The sequence below is a fragment of the Bombyx mandarina genome, chromosome 16 (genome assembly GCF_030267445.1).
Source record: "Bombyx mandarina strain Sakado chromosome 16, ASM3026744v2".
NCBI lineage: Eukaryota > Metazoa > Arthropoda > Insecta > Lepidoptera > Bombycidae > Bombyx > Bombyx mandarina.
In genome coordinates this window covers 13,969,159-13,988,174 of record NC_143222.1, presented here as the reverse complement: position 1 = coordinate 13,988,174, position 19,016 = coordinate 13,969,159, and the positions used below count along the sequence as shown (strand labels likewise).

Below are 19,016 nucleotides of genomic sequence, written 5' to 3'. Positions count from 1 at the left end.
GTGCTTTTAGGCACCACAAGCACCGGTCACCGTCCTCGTCGAACCCGTCGCTTGCGACGAAGGGCTCGACGAGCGAACTAACCCACAGACACAGCCCACTGAGTTTCTCGCCGGATCTTCTCAGTGGGTCGCGTTTCCGATCCGGTGGTAGATTCTGCGAAGCACTGCTCTTGCTAGGGTCAGTGTTAGCAACTCTCCGGTTTGAGCCCCGTGAGCTCACCTACACACGTTAGGGTGAAGCTGAAATAGCCTCTCAAGGCTATCAGCATAGGTAGGAAAAAAAAAAAAAAAAAAGAGCCTGGAGTATTTATATAATACCTTAGTTGAAGGTATTATACAAAATATCTTCAGCATATTACTACCTACAGGTTGAGGCAGGGCCACAATGGTATTGCTGTCGTCCATGAGCGACGGTAACCCACTCACCATCAGGTGGGCCGTATGCTCGTCTGCTATTAAAGAAAGTTATTTTTCGGATCGATACAAATGCATAGCGGACACAATGACAAACCAAACGCTCTACAATTTAACAGCAGCTACAGAAAACTGCTTTGCCATATGGAGCTTCAAGTTGGTCAAACTGGCAACTGCGTGCCTTTGGAAAATATACCTGTTTTGACTGAATTACTATTGCCATTGAATTGACTTGAATTACGATGAATTGAATTGACTTTAATTACTATTACCATACACTGAACTCGGTGCTATACATCAGATATGGCCCTAAAAGATCAGGAAATTGTTGTCATTCCTATAACATTACCGAAGATGTCCTAAAAGAGATTAAAGGGGTTAAAGAGTCGATTGTGATGCCAATGACTATTGATTTTGAAGTTGGCCCTTCAACATCACAAGCACAAGCTTGCTCATCTTGAATGATGATGATATTGATGATCTACAAAAATATTATTTGATTTATCTTCATGATTAAATATACTTAAAAATTGCACTGCGTTTTTGATTACACTACCTACTAGCAATTATTTTCATTTTTAACAAAGTCTAGCATTTTTTCCATTTACAAAACGGCAACACTGGTAACAACTTGTGCGGTCGGTTTTTTGGCAGGCTTTTCAATTGTGTAGGCGCAAAAAGTTTTTCTTTTGAAAAAACTAATATTTTATGATTAACTTTGTATGTAAATATTTGTTACTGTAAATAAAAACGTGTGTAAAGTGTACATAATATAAGTACAGTGTAAAACCACCAAAATGTCTGAGGGGGAAGGAGACCCCCCGGACGAAGACTCTGGTGGTTCTAGTTCTGTGGAAAGGAGGAAAAACCCCAGGAAGAAGGCGAAAGACAATAGTGACTTATCTGGCAATTTGGAACTCTATAAGCCTTACGCGAAACCAGACTATAAGAGAGTGTTTTCTGAACTTTATTCTGTAGGAGAGTATGTGGTATTCATAGAGAGTACAAAAGATGATAAGTTGGGTAACCGAAACCCAATCGCCATGACAAACTTGTTCAAGACTGAGGTCAAAGGTGTAGCAAATATTAAAAGAATCAACGAAAATAAAGTTGGCATTACCTTCTCTCAAGCTATTAACTGTTGAGGGTATATTGACAGTAACTTCGATTAACAATAGTAACTAGATAAAGGGACACGTACAAAATCGAAGCAAAAACTGTCCGCGTGAATATACACATACATAGCTACGTTGGTTTACAACAAACGGAGAAAAAAGTTTTGAAACAGTTTTAAGTTCAAACTAATTACAACTATGCCACCAAGTAATAAAGTTCCAAATCTCCAAAACATTATGTAATACTTACGATCATTCGTCACAAAGCAATAAATTACTCCTGTCACTTACAAATGAAAAGGCATATGTTAAACAACCTTTAATGTTAAATGAACCTTATGCGCCAACAAATAAAGTAATTTTTCCCGTTATAGCTTTGAGAACTAACATCGTTTTGTTTTATTTATTTTTGCTTCTTGAAATTTCAATTTCTATTTACTACAGGAGGTAACGGAGTCGCGTTGAACACTAAAATAATTTATTAAATGAATAAAAGTAAAAGTTTAGTTGTTTACTTTTTATGTTTTGAGGATTTATGTTTGTTAGTATCTGTCTACGCGAGACACTGTGGCCTTATTGTTTCTTTAATAAAACCAATTGCATTCTTGCTACTTGTTTTAATTATACAATGGTTTGGTTGTGATTGTTCGTCGATGAATCTTGGAATGTGACCTTTCTCGAAAAAAGGAAGGTCTTGTGTCAATAATGATTATTGGGAGGTATCTTCAGAATGTTGTTGAATGCTGTCAGCGCGCGGTGCCGGTAGTAGTAAATGTTTTGGCTAGCTTGCTGTGCTAAACGAGTCAGGCGCCGCGACATACTCCCCCCCGTTGAAAGAGTCTTCTTTCAACACTCCTAGGTTTCTTGGCCATTGAATAGAGGACATAGACGAATGAGTGACCGCCGTATGCTCCCCGTCGCAGTATGAATGGCCGCCACTCTGGTTATGCCATCAGGTCCTGGGAATGTCTGCGAAACCCTTCAAGGCGCCAGCATAATGGTGGCGTGTTATCTTCTTTTATTAAAACAAGATCACCAATTTTGACATTTGCAGTTTCTTGTGTCCATCTTTGCCGTTGTTGTAATTCGGAGATATATCCTCTTTGCCACCTTGTCCAGAAATGTTGTCGCATTTGTTCAAGACGTTGATAGCGTTGCAGCTTGTTTGAGTTAAAATTTTGAACATCAAGGGATGGAAACGCTGTCAGTGGTCGTCCAATGACGAAGTGTCCTGGGGACAAAGGGAAAAGGTCGTCAGGACTGGAGAATAAAGGACCTAAGGGACGGCTGTTGAGTATTGCCTCCACTTGTGCAAATAAAGTTTGTAGTTCCTCAAAGGTTAGATGGCTATTGCCTATCACACGCTTGATGTGGTGTTTAGCTGATTTTATACTCGATTCCCAAAGACCACCGAAGTGAGAAGAGTTAGCGGGAATGAAATAAAATTTGATTCCTTCTTAAGCAGCAAAGTCAGAAAGAGATACATTGTTAGTTCTTAAGTATGTACCTAGTTCTTTAGCTGTCCCCACGAAATCTCGACCAATGTCAGAGAATATTTCGGCCGGTTTGCCGCGACGCGATATGAACCGGGGCGAAAGTGACAAAATTTTAAATTTAGTCTTTAGTATCTTGTGTCGTGTTAGCAATTTGTATTGTAATGGAAAAGTTTGTCTTTGAGCCATGGCACATAAGTGTTCAAAAGAATCCTTTAACTCTTCAGCTGTTACGAAACCTAGGCATTTGTTTAAAGGGTTTTTTAAATTAAAAATGAATCGCCTTACGTAGGCGAATGATCTTTGCAACATTGATAGTTTAGAGTAGTAATTAATATTGATTATAATCGATTCTGAAACCGTTACTATACTCGTCGTGAGCTCTCTTGCTTGCAAGAAGCAAAAAGAGCAGACTGATTACGTTCAACATACTTTGAAGAAATAACATGAATAGGTCCGGCTACCAGCCAACCAAGTTTAGAGCTGATCAAGCTTGGAGCGTTTAATCCCAATGACTGTTGTTGAGTACCCACAATATCCCATTTTATGTTTACTCCAAGAATGATATCTATTCATTTAGACAAATTGAAACTAGGATCAGCTAGTTGTATATGATTAGGTAATTTGATATTTTGCATATTTATCGGAGCCTTTGGGAGCTCTCCTGTTAGTTCATTAAGCACCAAACAGGATAAAGTATTATAATTTTGTATGAATTATCGATTGATTTTATATTTGCCTTGCAGGCTTCAACTACTCTATTTGATGAATTATTGCCTATTACAACTATATTTATAGCATCAGTTTTGATTGTATCAGGTTGAAGATCTTTGGTTGAAAGCAATTACCGAATTTGAATCTTTGTTCTCATCAGATATTGAATCTTCAGGGTTATGCAATAATGTGTTATGTCGTTTTTTACACTCTCTGCATGGTCCCAATTTACATTCGTGTTTTTGATGACCTTGCCTCAAGCAGTTTAAGCACAAATTGTATTTTTTAACCAAACTTATTTTCTCGTTAACGCTTTGGCCTTAAAAGTAGGGCAATTGTAAATTGTATGATCATCATGGCAAAGGATACAAGTGGGTTTGGTTTTATATAGTTGACCAGTTGTAGTAGCGTGTACATAATTAGTTTCATATTGTTTTTTATAAACTTGAGGAAGCCTATTGTTATTGTGAATACCCTGACTTCTTTGAGACGTAGCTTGTGGCGTACTAAAATTATTATTGTGTTTACTACGTTTCAAGGCTTCCAAAACATCAGCTCTGTCAATTAAGAACTTGTGAAACTGGTTCAGTTCTGGGACACTATCAAAAGTATTACGCAGTTCTTCCCATTTAATCAGAGTGACATTATCTAATTTGGATGAAAGTAAAAATATTAACAAGATATCCCACTTGTCTGTGGGTAGTCCCAAGCTAGAAAGTGCACGCAAGTTCTTCGTAACATGGTCAACTAAAAATCTTAATGACCTTTCTGATTCGCGTGCGATCGGTTGTACATTGACTAAAGCAGACAAGTGGTAATTGATAAGAAGTCTTTTGTTATTGTACCGCTCACAAAGCAATGACCAGGCGTCTCTGTAATTAGAAGAAGATACTTCGAGATTGGAGATGATTCTAGCTGCGTCTCCTTCGAGATAGGAAATTAAGTAATGAAATTTATGAATATCGGTAATACGCGAATTATTATGTACTAATGTTTCAAAGGTATCACGGAACTCGAGCCAGCGGAAATAAGCTCCGTCAAATCTAGAAATCTGAATCTGTGGCAGCTTAACATCAGGGTCATCGTGGTGGTGATGGCATTGAGGCTCCGGTGGCGCGACAGACTTTCGGCGCGCCTCTAGTTGAATGTTTGTTTCTGATATCAAACTGTTTGCCGTAGCAATGCATGAAATGATGTCGCGCTCAATACCATCCCTCTCATCAATTTCCCTCTCTAGACTATCGTGATTGAGCACTTCAATATCTGATTGAAGGCTATCAAATTTTGTGGATAAATTTTCAAATCTGTTTAATCTTAGTGATAGCTCAGCTACCTCAATACTGGATAACGGTAATGATTCAAACAAAGCTAAATAATTTTTAAACTTTGTTATTTGACCTTTAATAGAACTACGCCTTAGAATCAGTTCTTTGTATTTACTCATGGATTTATCAGACCCAGTAGCCATTGTTGTATTTTTAAATTTAATTAACTTGATTTCTTAGAATATCGTTACTTGTTTTAAAGAATGGAAAAGTTAGTAAATGATTTTTTTTTAAATAATGAAAAAACACTCGTTCTGACTTAGCTGCAACGGTTGTTTCATTCGGGTACCGACTCACTCTCCTCCATTCGATGGCAGTCTTCGCGGTCTCGAAGCACGGCTTATTACATGTAGTGCTGTATGTTCGGAAGCGACGCGTTCGATCGCGGGGCGAGCCTGGAAACGTCGGCCAAACGAATGAGCGGAAAGAAATAATATATAAATACTAACGTGCTGTTTCGTAAACAGTGACAATTGAATTGGCTAATATTAAACTTGTTTAATGAATTTTATGACCTTTATTGTATATGAATATATTTTAAAACAATGAATTCTAATGATTTAAGATTAAACAATGATTGAATAATTTAAAATGTGTAGGTAGATCTCAGAATGACGCGTAAAATTGTATAGAATTTTTACGAAATGCGTGTATAGGCTGCTTCTTAACCGAAAAAACGTTTTTGAAATGCAAGGTTTGATTGTTTTATTGTATTTTAAAGCAATGGTAGCAAGATTGCATAACAATGCACTTGGTATCTTTGGTTGAACACTTGGATGATTTACGTAAAATTATGTTAATTATCCTTTGCACAAATGTACGAAACTTCTGATACACTGTGAAGGCAATAATTATGGATTTGATATTAAGGGATTGGGAATGTTGAAGGAAAGACACTTATCTTGTTTGATGAACGACAACGCGGTCGTGGCGAAGTCTTACTGCTGCTGCTTCGCTGCCGGATCCAGCGATTGTCCAGTACTGCGTTCCCTTTTCCTTCTTTTTGGCGGAGATTGCTGATGCGACGCCGTTATCTTAATGATGACTTGGCACGTCGAATGAGGAGGAACGCGTGTCCTGTCACGGTCGCCAAAAAAAAAAAGTATGTCTACGCGAGACACTGTGGCCTTATTGTTTCTTTAATAAAACCAATTGCATTCTTGCTACTTGTTTTAATTATACAATGGTTTGGTTGTGATTGTTCGTCGATGAATCTTGGAATGTGACCTTTCTCGAAAAAAGGAAGGTCTTGTGTCAATAATGATTATTGGGAGGTATCTTCAGAATGTTGTTGAATGCTGTCAGCGCGCGGTGCCGGTAGTAGTAAATGTTTTGGCTAGCTTGCTGTGCTAAACGAGTCAGGCGCCGCGACAGTATCTATACATTACTTATTATTTTATTAGAGTTACGTTTTGTGTAACATAACCATTGCTCATCAAATAATGAGTATTCTTGAAAGAGGCCATTGGCCAATTTCAAGATGGCTACTCATCCAAACCTAACATTAACAGCTACTGTAACCTCCAACGGCAATAATCACAACATTACTTATCGAGAAGTTGTCAACTTGATGCGGGAAAATGCCACATCAATGGGGTTAGAATACACACAGTCCAATCGCACTGACAACAACCATTGGTATGGGATTGCTAACCCCTTGTTTAACATCTTGTCTGCATTTAAAATGCGTTACGATGAGATACGAGTGGGAGTTTCAAGGATCCCCGTTGGGAAAAGGGGTAATGTAACCGACTATGTTGATGTGTCACAGTATGGATTGACGCCGGCTCATCATGTACTGCTTGAGGGGTCCACATACAAACCAGAGCGTAGATCAGCCATGGCTCAAACTTTGGGCCCACTAACAGCAGTTATAGCTGCTTACAAATCCAGGGATCCTTATCGTTCAAAATGGATTGAAGCAGTGAAGCGTGATCTAATTCATATTCCTAACGCTGTTAATCTTTGTACTGCAATGCAGGGAAAGAGGGCAGAGGAAATAGCACCTGCTCTGAGCGCTTTTGCAGATGTAATTTTGATTGCGGGCTCACGGAATGCGCAGAGAGCTTTCTTTCCACTCAATTTCATCATATATGCACTTGCTTCTGCTGATCAATTAAGGGAGTGCGGGGCAACGAGAGAAACAGGTCCAATGGCAACCTCAGCGATAGATTTCTCTGGGAAAGGAATGTGGCTGTTGTACGCCAGGTGCTCTGGGGTAAGGTGGTCTATAGAGACTGCCATGGATGATGTTTCTGTGTCACAAGTGGTCTATCACGCAATTTCTGGAACCCAGAACGAAGATTTGGGTATTCTACAATCTATCACCGATATGAAGACTCCCTGGAAGTTAAGATCCGAATTATCCGACAAATTTAGAAGTGAGGTGAAAGTTTGAAAAACTTCCAATTGCCTAAACAAAGGCTTTACTCTAAGATCGCTCAGGCGAATATGACGGGGTTGCTGACTGAATCCGCCTTCCAGATTAGGAGTAAACAGGTATTTGCGGGGAAGAGGACTGTTAACTACATCGAAGCATTCTACAAACACATGAGCGCGGAGACTCCTCAGGCCATCCAGGGAGGGTTGACCCTGCACGCCTTGGCTGCTTTCTACCGAGGTCTGAAGGTAGAACTAATGACGAAGAAGAACGACCATTCAATCCATGGTACTGTGGAATGGACCCGCCCACCGCTGCTACCATATATTGTAAAAAGGGATAGATCGTTGTAAAAGACGCGCACGTGAGGTACTGTTCTGGCCAGGTATATCGAATGACATAGAATCATATATTAAAAAATGTAAGGTTTGTCAGGAGAATTCAAATAAACCAAATAAAGAGCCCATGATTCCGATAGCTGTTCCGAAACTGCCATGGAACAAAGTTGGTACCGATCTATTCGAGTACGGAAAAAAACATTACTTGATTTTAGTGGATTACTATTCGGGATTTATTGAAGTCTCACAGTTAAGAGATACGTCGTCAAACTCTGTTATAAAAGAATTAAAACAGAACTTTGCTCGCTATGGCATTCCGGAAACGGTTGTTAGCGATAATGGTCCCCAATATTCTTCTCGAAATTTTAAAAAGTTCGCAGATGAGTGGGGCTTCAATCATATTACTTCATCACCGTATTACGCACAATCAAACGGCAAGAGTGAGAGGTCAGTACAAACTATAAAGAAAATGTTAAAAAAATCAATAGACAGTAGAACAGATTTTTATTTGAATCTATTGAGCTATAATAACACGCCGCGAGAAAATTTGAATTCTCCTGCACAACTTTTAATTACCAGTTCTGTACTGTAGATTACCAGTTCATCCAGATTTGTTAAAACGTTATAATTGTAATGATCAGCAACAGCATAAAACAATAATAGAAAAACAATTAAAAAGTAAAATGTATTATGACCAACATTGTAAAGAGCAGCCGGAGCTAAGTGTCGGCGATGATGTAATTATGTTAGAACATAATAATGAACGAATGCGCGGCACTGTCGTAGGCAAGGCATCTGCACCGCGTTCATACATTGTAAAAAACAAATTAGGTATATATCGACGTAATCGCCGACATTTAATTAAAAATATGCCTGATGAGAAACCTAATGTTGTGGAAAAGCTGAAGAATGATCGGCGCGGCACAATAGTGATCGTATCAGACGAGTCAAGTGGGTGAGAATATGAGATGAGTGTGGATGAGGATGGTTCAGTGTACGAACTGAGTACTTTGTTATCAGCTTCATCACCTCATATTTATCCGCCTACTACTCGTAGTAGAACTAAGCAGAATGCAATTAATAATAATTAACCTCTGATTTTATGTTTATCTTGTAACACACTTATATTGTAAAAGGGGAAGATGTTGAGGGTATATTGACAGTAATTAATAAACAGTTGTCAACGGTACTCTGAAGTTTCAATACACAACATTAACGCTAACAATTTCCTAAAAAATGAACAATGGCTCTCGAAGCATGATATGAAAGCAAGTGCTGTGGAGACTATTGGTGTAATAAAATTTGTTCCAACAAGTATTTCCAACGAGGAGTTGTTTAGGAAAATGTCATCCAGATATGAAATTGTGAAGGTGAGGAGATTTATGAAAAAAGACAACGGTCAGCTGAAGCTCCTTGGGTCTGTAAGCGTTACCTTTCTTTCAAAAATCATTCCCGAGCATATATTTTTGGACATTTATAAATTCAAAGTTACTGAATATGTACCACCCCTACTACAATGCTACAAATGTTTAAATTTAACCATCAGGCTAAAATATGCAGGGGCACCCAAAAATGACATCACTTTTCCCTAAAGACACCCCACCGAAGTGTGCAAATTGCGAGGGACCACGTCTTGCAATTTGTAAAGATTGTCCAGCTAATAAACTAAAACTTCAACAAAGACTAGACCGGATAAACAGAGTAAACAAAAACAAATCCTATGTTTCTACAGTCAGTACTAACCCAACAGACTTTTTCCAAATTTACCACCAACCACACAGATTTACAAACCGCGTCAGCAAACCATAGTAAACAAGACTCATGAGAAACCAATGTCCCCACCGAAACCTCAGACTCCTCCTGTTATTCCACTGAAAGAAAATAATATTATTACAAATGAAAAACTAATTGAAAACATTATTAATAATGATTACGTCCTAAAGGGTTTGGTTGGAGCATTAGTAACTCTAGGTAATTCAAATATTCCAATTAATTACGAGGCCATCAAAAATATTTTAATTAATAGTTTCAAACATGGACAATAGTTCCTTTATTAGAATCTCACAATTTAATGTTGAAGGATTGTTAAACAAAAAATCCCTTTTAATAGATTTTTTAGTTAATAATAATATAGATATCTGTTTATTAAATGAAACGTGGTTAAAAGAGAAAAATAATATTGAAATTCCTAACTTTGATTTTATTGCACAAAATGGTTCCAATGGACGGGATGGTGTTGGAATTTTAATTAAATCCAAATTTAAGTATTTAGTTAGACATACACCATATTATGATTTTCTTCAAACAGTTTGCATAATATTAAAAACTGATTTGGGTAATATTTCTATTTTATGTAAGCACATAAAATAGAAATATTTTTGAATTTGGAGGGACATAAGCATGCCCCTCCAAATAATGAATGTAGACGCTTTAGAGGGAGAAGACTTAGAGAAATCATTAATGATACTCCAAGACCTATGATATTTGCTGGCGATTTAAATGCTCATAATATTGCTTTTGGTTGTTTTCTAACTCGAGGCAATGACGTTCGAGAAATTTTAGATCAACAGGATTTATGTATTATGAACACAGGTTCCCCAACCACTGTAGACATACCTAATTATAATAAATCTGCCATTGACATTACTTGCGTTAGTCCAGTATTAGGTCCATTATGTATATGGAAAGTTTACGATGACCCTATGGGTAGCTACCACTATCCCACAGTGACTGATATTTACACTTCTGTCGAGAAGTATACTATAGGTGAACCTTTAACCAAATATTTATACAAAAAGACAGACTGGAAAAAATATTATACAGTCTGAACAAATTTTTGAAAACTTTTCCTTAATAGATTCTGACCCGTTAACTAAGTATAATAATTTTTTGCGATAATTAATAATTTTGAAAGATATGTGCATACCTGTAGTTAATAGAACGATTTCTCAAAATATGCCAAAACTTGTTCCCTGGTGGGATGAACAATGTAAAGAAGCTGTTTATAATAGCAAGCTAGCTCTAAATTTGTATAGGCAAGATTCAACACTATATAATTATATTATATACAAAAAAGCTGATTCTAAAAAGAAAAAGTTAATATTAGAAAAAAAAAAAAGAATGGGTGGAGAAATCTTTGTCACTCCTTTAATAGATACACGCCAGTTGGTATTATATGGAATTTTATCCGTAGATTTAAACGTATTACATCTCAAAGTCGTTCTAAAAATGATGAATGGATTCCTTCTTTCTTAGATAAGTTTGCACCACTAATGCCTCCTGAAAAAGAAATAGATTTCAATCAATTAAATTATTATTTTAACCAAACTGGAACCGATAATGCTCAATTTCTATGCAATCCTTTTACATGGCAGGAGCTTGAATTTGCTCTCAAATCTAGAAAAGACTACACCTGGACTTGAAGATTTTCCTTATGTATTTATTCGCAATCTGCATCCTTCAGCTAAACAAATTCTTTTGAATATTTATAACTTATTATGGGATAGACAAATTATACCTAATTCATGGAAGACACAATGTGTCATTCCTATACTTAAGCCTGATAAACCAAGCACTGACTGTAATTCTTATAGACCTATATCTCTATCATCTTGCATTGGAAAATTGTTTGAATTTATGTTAAAAACGAGATTAGACTATTATGTAGAACACAATGATTTTTTACCTCAACAACAGTTTGGTTTCCGAAAAGGACGTAGTGCAGTAGAGAGTTTTACTAGCTTCATTGCAGACATCAGGAATTCCTTTTTCAGTCATTCAGCTACGGTTGGTGCTTTCCTTGATGTTCAAGGAGCATTTGACAATGTAACTCCATCAATTTTAATCCAAGTACTTAGTAAAATCAAAATTCCAGGTAAAATTTGTAAATTTGTATTTAATGTTCTGTATGAAAGTTCTATGTATGTAAGATATAACAACAACCTATATGGTCCCAGGTATGTTTTTAAAGGCACAATGCAAGGTATTACCATCTCACCTTTGTTGTGTAATATTTATACCAGCCAAATTTCTAAATATTTATCTATGTCAAATATAAAGTTTCTTCAATTTGCTGATGATCTTTTAATATATACAATCAATATTCATAACTTGAGTATTGCTTTGTCAAATTTATATAACCTTTATAAATTGAAACTCAATCTGGATATCAGCTCCAGTAAAAGTGGTGCCATGGTATTTACAAAAAAAGATTTTAAATGTGATAGCTCAGTTATGTACAATAATTGCCCTCTCCCTTGGGTTGATAAACATAAATTTCTAGGTGTGTGGCTTGATCCAAGACTAAAATTTGAAGATCATATTAAATATATAGTCAAAAATGCTTCAAAGGGTCTCAATATCTTAAGATCACTGTCTGGTATCCATTGGGGTTCTGATCCTCAAGCCCTTTCTATGCTCTACAAAAGTATTGTTCGTAGTCATTTCGATTATAGTGCATTAGCCTATATGAACACACATGTAACTCTTTTGAGAAAACTAGACGTAATACAAAATAAAGCACTTCGAATCATTTCAGGAGCTATGTGTTCAACACCAGTCATAGCAATGGAAACTGAAACATGTATTCAACCTTTATTTTTGCGACGTCTAGAAATTGCTAAAAGGTTCTGTTTAAAAATATTATCAGCTGAAAATAAATTGATTTTGAATAGCATAGCTCCAGTAGGCTTAGTGCGAGTTTCAAAAATCGAATCGAATGACTCGCATCGAGTGGACGCTCTTCACGGTGAAACGTGCGGAGCTCTGAGTGCGAGTTACTCGATTTGCAGGACGTTTATTCATCTTGAGAAGCAATAATTTTTTCTTTTATATTGGTAGCACGCAAGGTTTTTTTTAAGGCGTTTAATTGAAATGCCAAGCTTTCTAACGATAGTTATAATTAGTCGGGTAATGGGTAATGTACCTGTGCTTAGTGCGAGTTTTTTTTAATTACTCAGTCGATGTTAATTTTATGTTTATTTTGTGTGAGTTTGTATCAGTGCCACCTAGTGGTAAGCTTATGAATCTCATTTTGTGGGAGAGAGAAGGTTTGTTTATGTTGCTGTCTCATGTATCGAATAGCTTTACCGAAGTGAGGCTCTCGATTATTGTATGTGCGAGTGCGAGTTGCAAATTAATGGATTTTGAGAGTATTTCTTCACTTTCAAGCAAGTTAAGTAGTCACTAAAAATTTTGCCGTGAAACCAATACAATATCAAGATTTTTTCTTTCGTTTTTAATAATAATGTTGTTTTTTAAGGTTTTATCTATTCTAATGGTTTATACACATATATTTTTTCGGTTAGAAAATTTTATAGACGTCTAGCTAGTTGTAAATACATATTAATTCTTTGCTTTTTCATTTAATTCTTATTAAATCATTGCTTTTTTTTTAAAGAGTTGTTTGATGAGAGAGAGAGAGCGAGATAGAGTTGCTTTTTTTTTTATTGCTTAGATGGATGGACGAGCTCACAGCCCACCTGATGTTAAGTGGTTACTGGAGCCCATAGACATCTACAACGTAAATGCGCCACCCACCTCGAGATATAAGTTCTAAGGTCTCAGTATAGTTACAACGGCTACCCCACCCTTCGAACCGAAACGCATTATTGCTTCACGGCGGAAATAGTCGGGGTGGTGGTACCTACCCGTGTGGACTCCCAAGAGTTCCTACCACCAGTGAAAGAGTATTCTTTATTGTACACAAAATGAATAAATATTGTGAAACATTTTTTCTTGGTCTTATCGCTAAGAGTGATCTCTTCCAGACAACCATTAGATGGGCAAGAATAATTTCGAAATGAATTGCACACTGTGTATCTATCTATTATAGAAATATATACACACACGCACATACACACGCGCACACACTCACACACACACACACACGCGCGCAATATACATATTTACAGGTACATACGTACAGATTTATATTTATAAATTATATAGAAATTTGAACAATGTAATAATAATTTTGCTTCTTTACACATTTATAAATAAGGATGGATGCTCGTAATAATTTTAGTATATTTGGGCCACCTAATGAAGATCATCAACACTATTACCGTAAATACAATCATTTTATAAACGTTCAACGGGTAAAACATTAAACCTATGTAAAACATAATTTCTTTAATTAAAAAAAGCTGAAATAATTACCTATTCCAAGATTAATTATGTTAAGTATGTCTAAATATGTAATTACAATTAAATAAATTCTATAATAAACTTCTAATTCTAATACTTCTATTAAAGTTACTAAAAAAATATGTTTATGCTGGGCAGTTTTCGTGTATTTTAAAGGTTACGCCATTACGGCAAAGTTTGTTTACGAAATTGCACCCTTAGAATGGAAGTGGTATAACTAAAAAATTTAAGATTAGTTTTATATTTCAAAACACTTATGTATTATTATTAAGAACCTACATTTTAAGTAGGTAAATACGTGCAGCAAAAATGTTGGACTCCTTTTTACGAAAATTGCGCGGACGGAGAAGTATGAAATTTCCCACACTTATAGAGAATATAGAGAAGTAGTGCAGATTGCTATTTTTTTTTTTTTAACTGTGCATAAACAATAAAAAAATAAACTAAATGAATAAAAAAACCTTACACACATTACCATGTATTTGACACACACACACACACATGCATTTATACTTTTTTTTGTTTATTGATTTATCAATCTGTGGTCAAATTGAGAATAGATTAATATTTTTTGTCTTTAATATTATTTTTCTATAATGTAGCCTTGGCGACATAGAGCAATGATTATTATAGAAATGATGATAATAGAAAGGTGACAATAGAACTATAATAATGTTCAAACTTAAAATTTAAATAAATTATGGTCAAATTTCGACCACTGGACTACCGTTAGTAGATAATAATAAAATCATTTATTGCCTTTCACACAGATTTAGATTATTATAGGCAGCCTACAAGGAAACAACAAAAAAACAAAGCACTATTATATCATTTCTGGCAAGCAGCTCAACATTTGCACTTGTATATTATTGATAGGAATTTTATTAAGAATATTGAAAATTTATGAGGAATTTGACAAGTACGGATTAGTTATAGATATATGTAGTTACATATTGTAAATTAAATTAGTTTTATAAGTGCAATAAAAAATAATTTAAATGATAAAATGATAAAGCCATACCTTTTTCCAATGTGACGATTAGAGGGTATCCTATTATTCTTTTCTATATTATTCTATCAGCTTATAAAATTAAACAGTCTCTTTTAGTCTAGAAAAGGACTAAGTACTCTTTCTGTCTTTTTCAAATAAAATGGCATGCCTTAAAGTGTTTAAACCGAAAAACTAAAAAAATACAATTATTGTATTACAATATTGAAGTTTACCAGAAACTAAGAATTTTGGGTTGAGCCACTTTAATTCTAAAGGTACAAAATAGTATTGAACACGTGACATTACCCGAATAATTTTGAAAGTAGTTGGTTCCCATTAAAATGCTGTTAAAATACGTTGTATTTCATTTAGACGGTCTAATGCCAAAACATCACGTGCTACCAATATACGAGAAATAATATTATTGCTGCTCTCGGTGAATAAACGCCCTACGAAGCGAGTAGCATATCTCAACTCACACTCACAATTCTTCATTTTTCACCGTATAGAACGTAAACTCGATTTGATTTTGATTTATTCATTTACAATTGAACAACTAGGAAAAAAAGATGAAAAGACATTTTGGAGGGACCGCGAGGAGCTAAATTGTGTGAATTGTTTTATTTTGTCTATTTAATGTTTCTTAGTTAATGCGTATTTAATATTTCTTCGTGTATAAGTGTAATTTTGAGACCGTCTTGGCCTAAAGGTTAAGGCGTCCGGTGTATTCGTATCTTCAATGCACCGGTGTTCTAATCCCGCCGGCGGGTATCAATTTTTCTAATGAAATACGTACTTATCAAATGTTTACGATTGACTTTCACTGTAAAGGAATAGCATCATGTAATAAAAATCAAACCCGCAAAATTAATTTTTGTAATTACTGGTGGTAGGACGTCTTGTGAGTCCGCACGGGTAGGTATCACCACCCTGCCTATTTTTGCCGTGAAGCAGTAATGCGTTTCGGTTTGAAGGGTGGGACAACCGTTGTAACTATACTGAGACCTTAGAACTAATATCTCAAGGTGGGAGGCGGCATTTGCGTTGTAGATGTCTATGGGCTCCGGTAACCACTTAAGATTAGGTGGGCCGGGAGCTCGTCCACCCATCTGTGCAATAACAAAGTAACGTGGGTTTATTAACTGTTTAGTATCTGTGAAAGTGCGAAAATTTTAAAAAATTAAACAAAACCGCTGGACGTAGCTTCTCGAAGTCTTCGAAAAGGTCCACTGAAAAAAATCTCAGTATATAATCAGCATTTTGCAGAGATTATATTTTATCCCATATTATCTAATCTCATTTCATTTCATTCCATGCCAATTGATTAATGCTTCAAATTAATCAAATCCATTTCACTCCATATTATCATTTTTCATAAAAAAAGATTAGGCTCTATGGCATGATATTTTTGCCTCTCTAGTTGGAAAAATAAAACTACTAAAGAAATACTCGATCGAAACGTTAAAATCCACTAATTTGTAACACGCACTCGCACAAATGTCATTCGTAGTACTCATTTCGGTAAAATTACTCGGTTACGAGATCACAACGTTAATATGAACTCGCACTCACAAAATAACACCGAGTACGTTTGCCGCTAGGGGCGCTGTTCCAATTGCATACAAATTTGACCAAACTGGCTCGCTAGTGAGAACGTTACAAAACTCGCACTAAGCACACAGGTCAGGCTTTACAAAGAGCAGGCGAAAGTAATATTAAACCCGATCAACTTTTTGCTGGGTATTTACCAGATCTATTAATAATTACTGCACAAACAAATAGACTAACTGTAAATATGTATAAGTCTTTGATATGGCCTATATATTCTATACCATATGAAGTCATTAATAATGACATACTAATTTGTTCTCAAAAAACAGACTCACAGATAGAACTATTACAATATTTAGAAAATACAAATTTTTATACTTTATATACAGATGGTAGTAAAACTGACAATAGTGTAACATCTGCCTACTATGATCCTCAATTAAAATTAACTAAATGTTTTAAGATAAACAATAACTGCAGTATCTTTACATCTGAATGCTATGCTATTTATCAGGCTCTGTTACATTTTGAGTTGTTAAACATAAATAACCTGTTGATTTTGACTGATTCTATGAGTACAATAAATGCTCTAGAAAACAAATCTAGTAAATTTAACTTAAGCTATATTGTGTATGACAGTAAGGAATTAATCTATAGATAGAATGATTGGTAACGTTCAAATGGGTACCTTCACATTCCGGAATTACGGGCAATGAAGAAGCTGACCGGGCTGCCACTGGAAATCCTGACATTGATCACTCCGCACTCCTCAAAGTTCCATATACAGATTTCCATGCTGAATTCTCCGTTTCACTGAAGCAACTTTGGTTGGAATACTGGAAAAAAAGCAACTGAATTTAAGGCTAAATGGTATACCGGTATACAAAAGACGCAGCCCACCAAACCTTGGTATGCCAAAACCACACTAAACTCTCGCAAGCAGATAATTGTAATTAACAGATTAAGATTTGGACATTGCCATGTGCCCACTCATTTGAAAAGATTGCGTATAGTTGAAGATGATAAATGCCCATATTGTGGGAATGGAAGTACTGACATTGAACATATGTTGCTGACATTTAGTTGTTACAGTATCCACAGACTTTTAATGATTGCTGAAATTGAAGAAGAAATTAATGAAATGCCTTCAACTGTTCCAGATATTTTAGCAAACTCGCTCTTCTATAAGCCTCTTCTTAAACATATATCAAATAGGTGAACTTTAAAGTTATACTTTAATGAAGTGAAATTGTGACCTTACTACGGGCTCATAAGGAATCGCAACCAGGGCCGTAAAACAATCTAAAAAAAAAAAACTTGTGCGGTCGGTAATTAATAAACCGGCACTACGCCAGATCGCGACAAGTCACTGGAGGGAACCCTTGTCGAGATGAGTAAAAAACTGGCACCTTGTGTTAAGTGCCACTTATTAAATAAATTTACTTTCGTATATTTACAGCGAGTAAGTGCATAAGTGGCAGATTGAGTTAAATGCCAGTTATTTAATAACTTTAATTAGGATTTTGTTTTTATACGAATTCAATAACGGTCATTTTCTGCAAAGCGCCATTTAATCGATAAATTTGCTTCAAATATTCGCAGTGCATAATTGCATAAGTGGCAGTTCAGTTTAGTGTCAGTTTTTCAATCATTTTAGTTACTATTTTGTTTAGAAATTCGTAAAATTAAGACCGTTTTTGACCGCGATTAGGACAGATCGACAGGTACAACTTGTCGCGACGTGTGCAAATCAAACGCGTCCTGCGTCTAGACACGTTTTTGAACGCAAGTAGATCACCACTACGGTTTGTTTGGACGCGTTGGTTTGTCCGACCCTTTAATTGATTGAATGTTTTTGTTTGAGGCATTAAACTATCATGGATCCGAAGAGAAGTAAATGTAGAAGGATCCTACAATTATTAAATCAGAACAACGAAGACGATGATGAATCTCAAAATACAAAGCCTGCTTTTTATAGAAAATTCTATTTTGTGGAACCCCTTTCAACAACGAGTGCGTCGATTTAAGCATCATGAGAAGTTCACCCTCAACTAGCACTTGTCACAACCAAACGAATGATGACGATGATGACTTTTCTCCCGCCTCAGACGATGATAGAAAATAATTTCCATCAAAGAAAAAATGCCGGAGATCTGTTATATCTCTACATAGCATTTTTATAATGCTTACCAAACATCAACATCTGCATTTATTCCCGATGATGATTTTTAGCTAGCTTTTTAAAGCAGTTCGGGTCAGACTTTCATCAGAGTGGGACGTATACCGAATTGTCCCCACTTTCCATATAAATAACATAAACTTAGTCTAGGGAGTATTAAAAGTGTTTTTTTTTTAAAAGATCTTAGTTTCAATTCACACATTTGGTGGCAGCGGTGGGATACGAAAATCCAAGTGTCGTTAACCTGGAAAGAACTTTATATCAAGAAACCTGTAAAGTGAAATTTATAAAAGTACTAAAGTTGTGTCCAGAACTGAAAGAAAGAAGTTCCCGGACCCGAACTCATTATAGCGATATATATAGGCTCTC

The 19,016-nt window shown here is 35.8% G+C and overlaps 1 protein-coding gene across 21 annotated transcripts in view; it reads right to left on the bottom strand.

Annotated features, from left to right (window-relative positions):
• Positions 1-1,574: 1,574 nt before the first annotated feature.
• Positions 1,575-19,016, bottom strand: part of LOC114252404 (uncharacterized) — a 65,564-nt gene continuing 48,122 nt past the window's right edge. For 4 of the 21 annotated variants that reach the window (XM_089733544.1, XM_089733545.1, XM_089733549.1 and 1 more), the window contains 4 exons: positions 18,659-18,891; positions 17,157-17,304; positions 11,465-12,427; positions 1,575-11,058 (listed from right to left, as the gene is read on the bottom strand). In XM_089733544.1, the coding sequence (XP_089589670.1) occupies positions 4,032-5,204 (1,173 nt within the window). In that variant the 5' untranslated portion in view covers positions 5,205-11,058; positions 11,465-12,427; positions 17,157-17,304; positions 18,659-18,891 and the 3' untranslated portion in view covers positions 1,575-4,031. The other 17 variants (XM_089733552.1, XM_089733548.1, XM_089733547.1 and 14 more) reach the window with 14 other exon arrangements.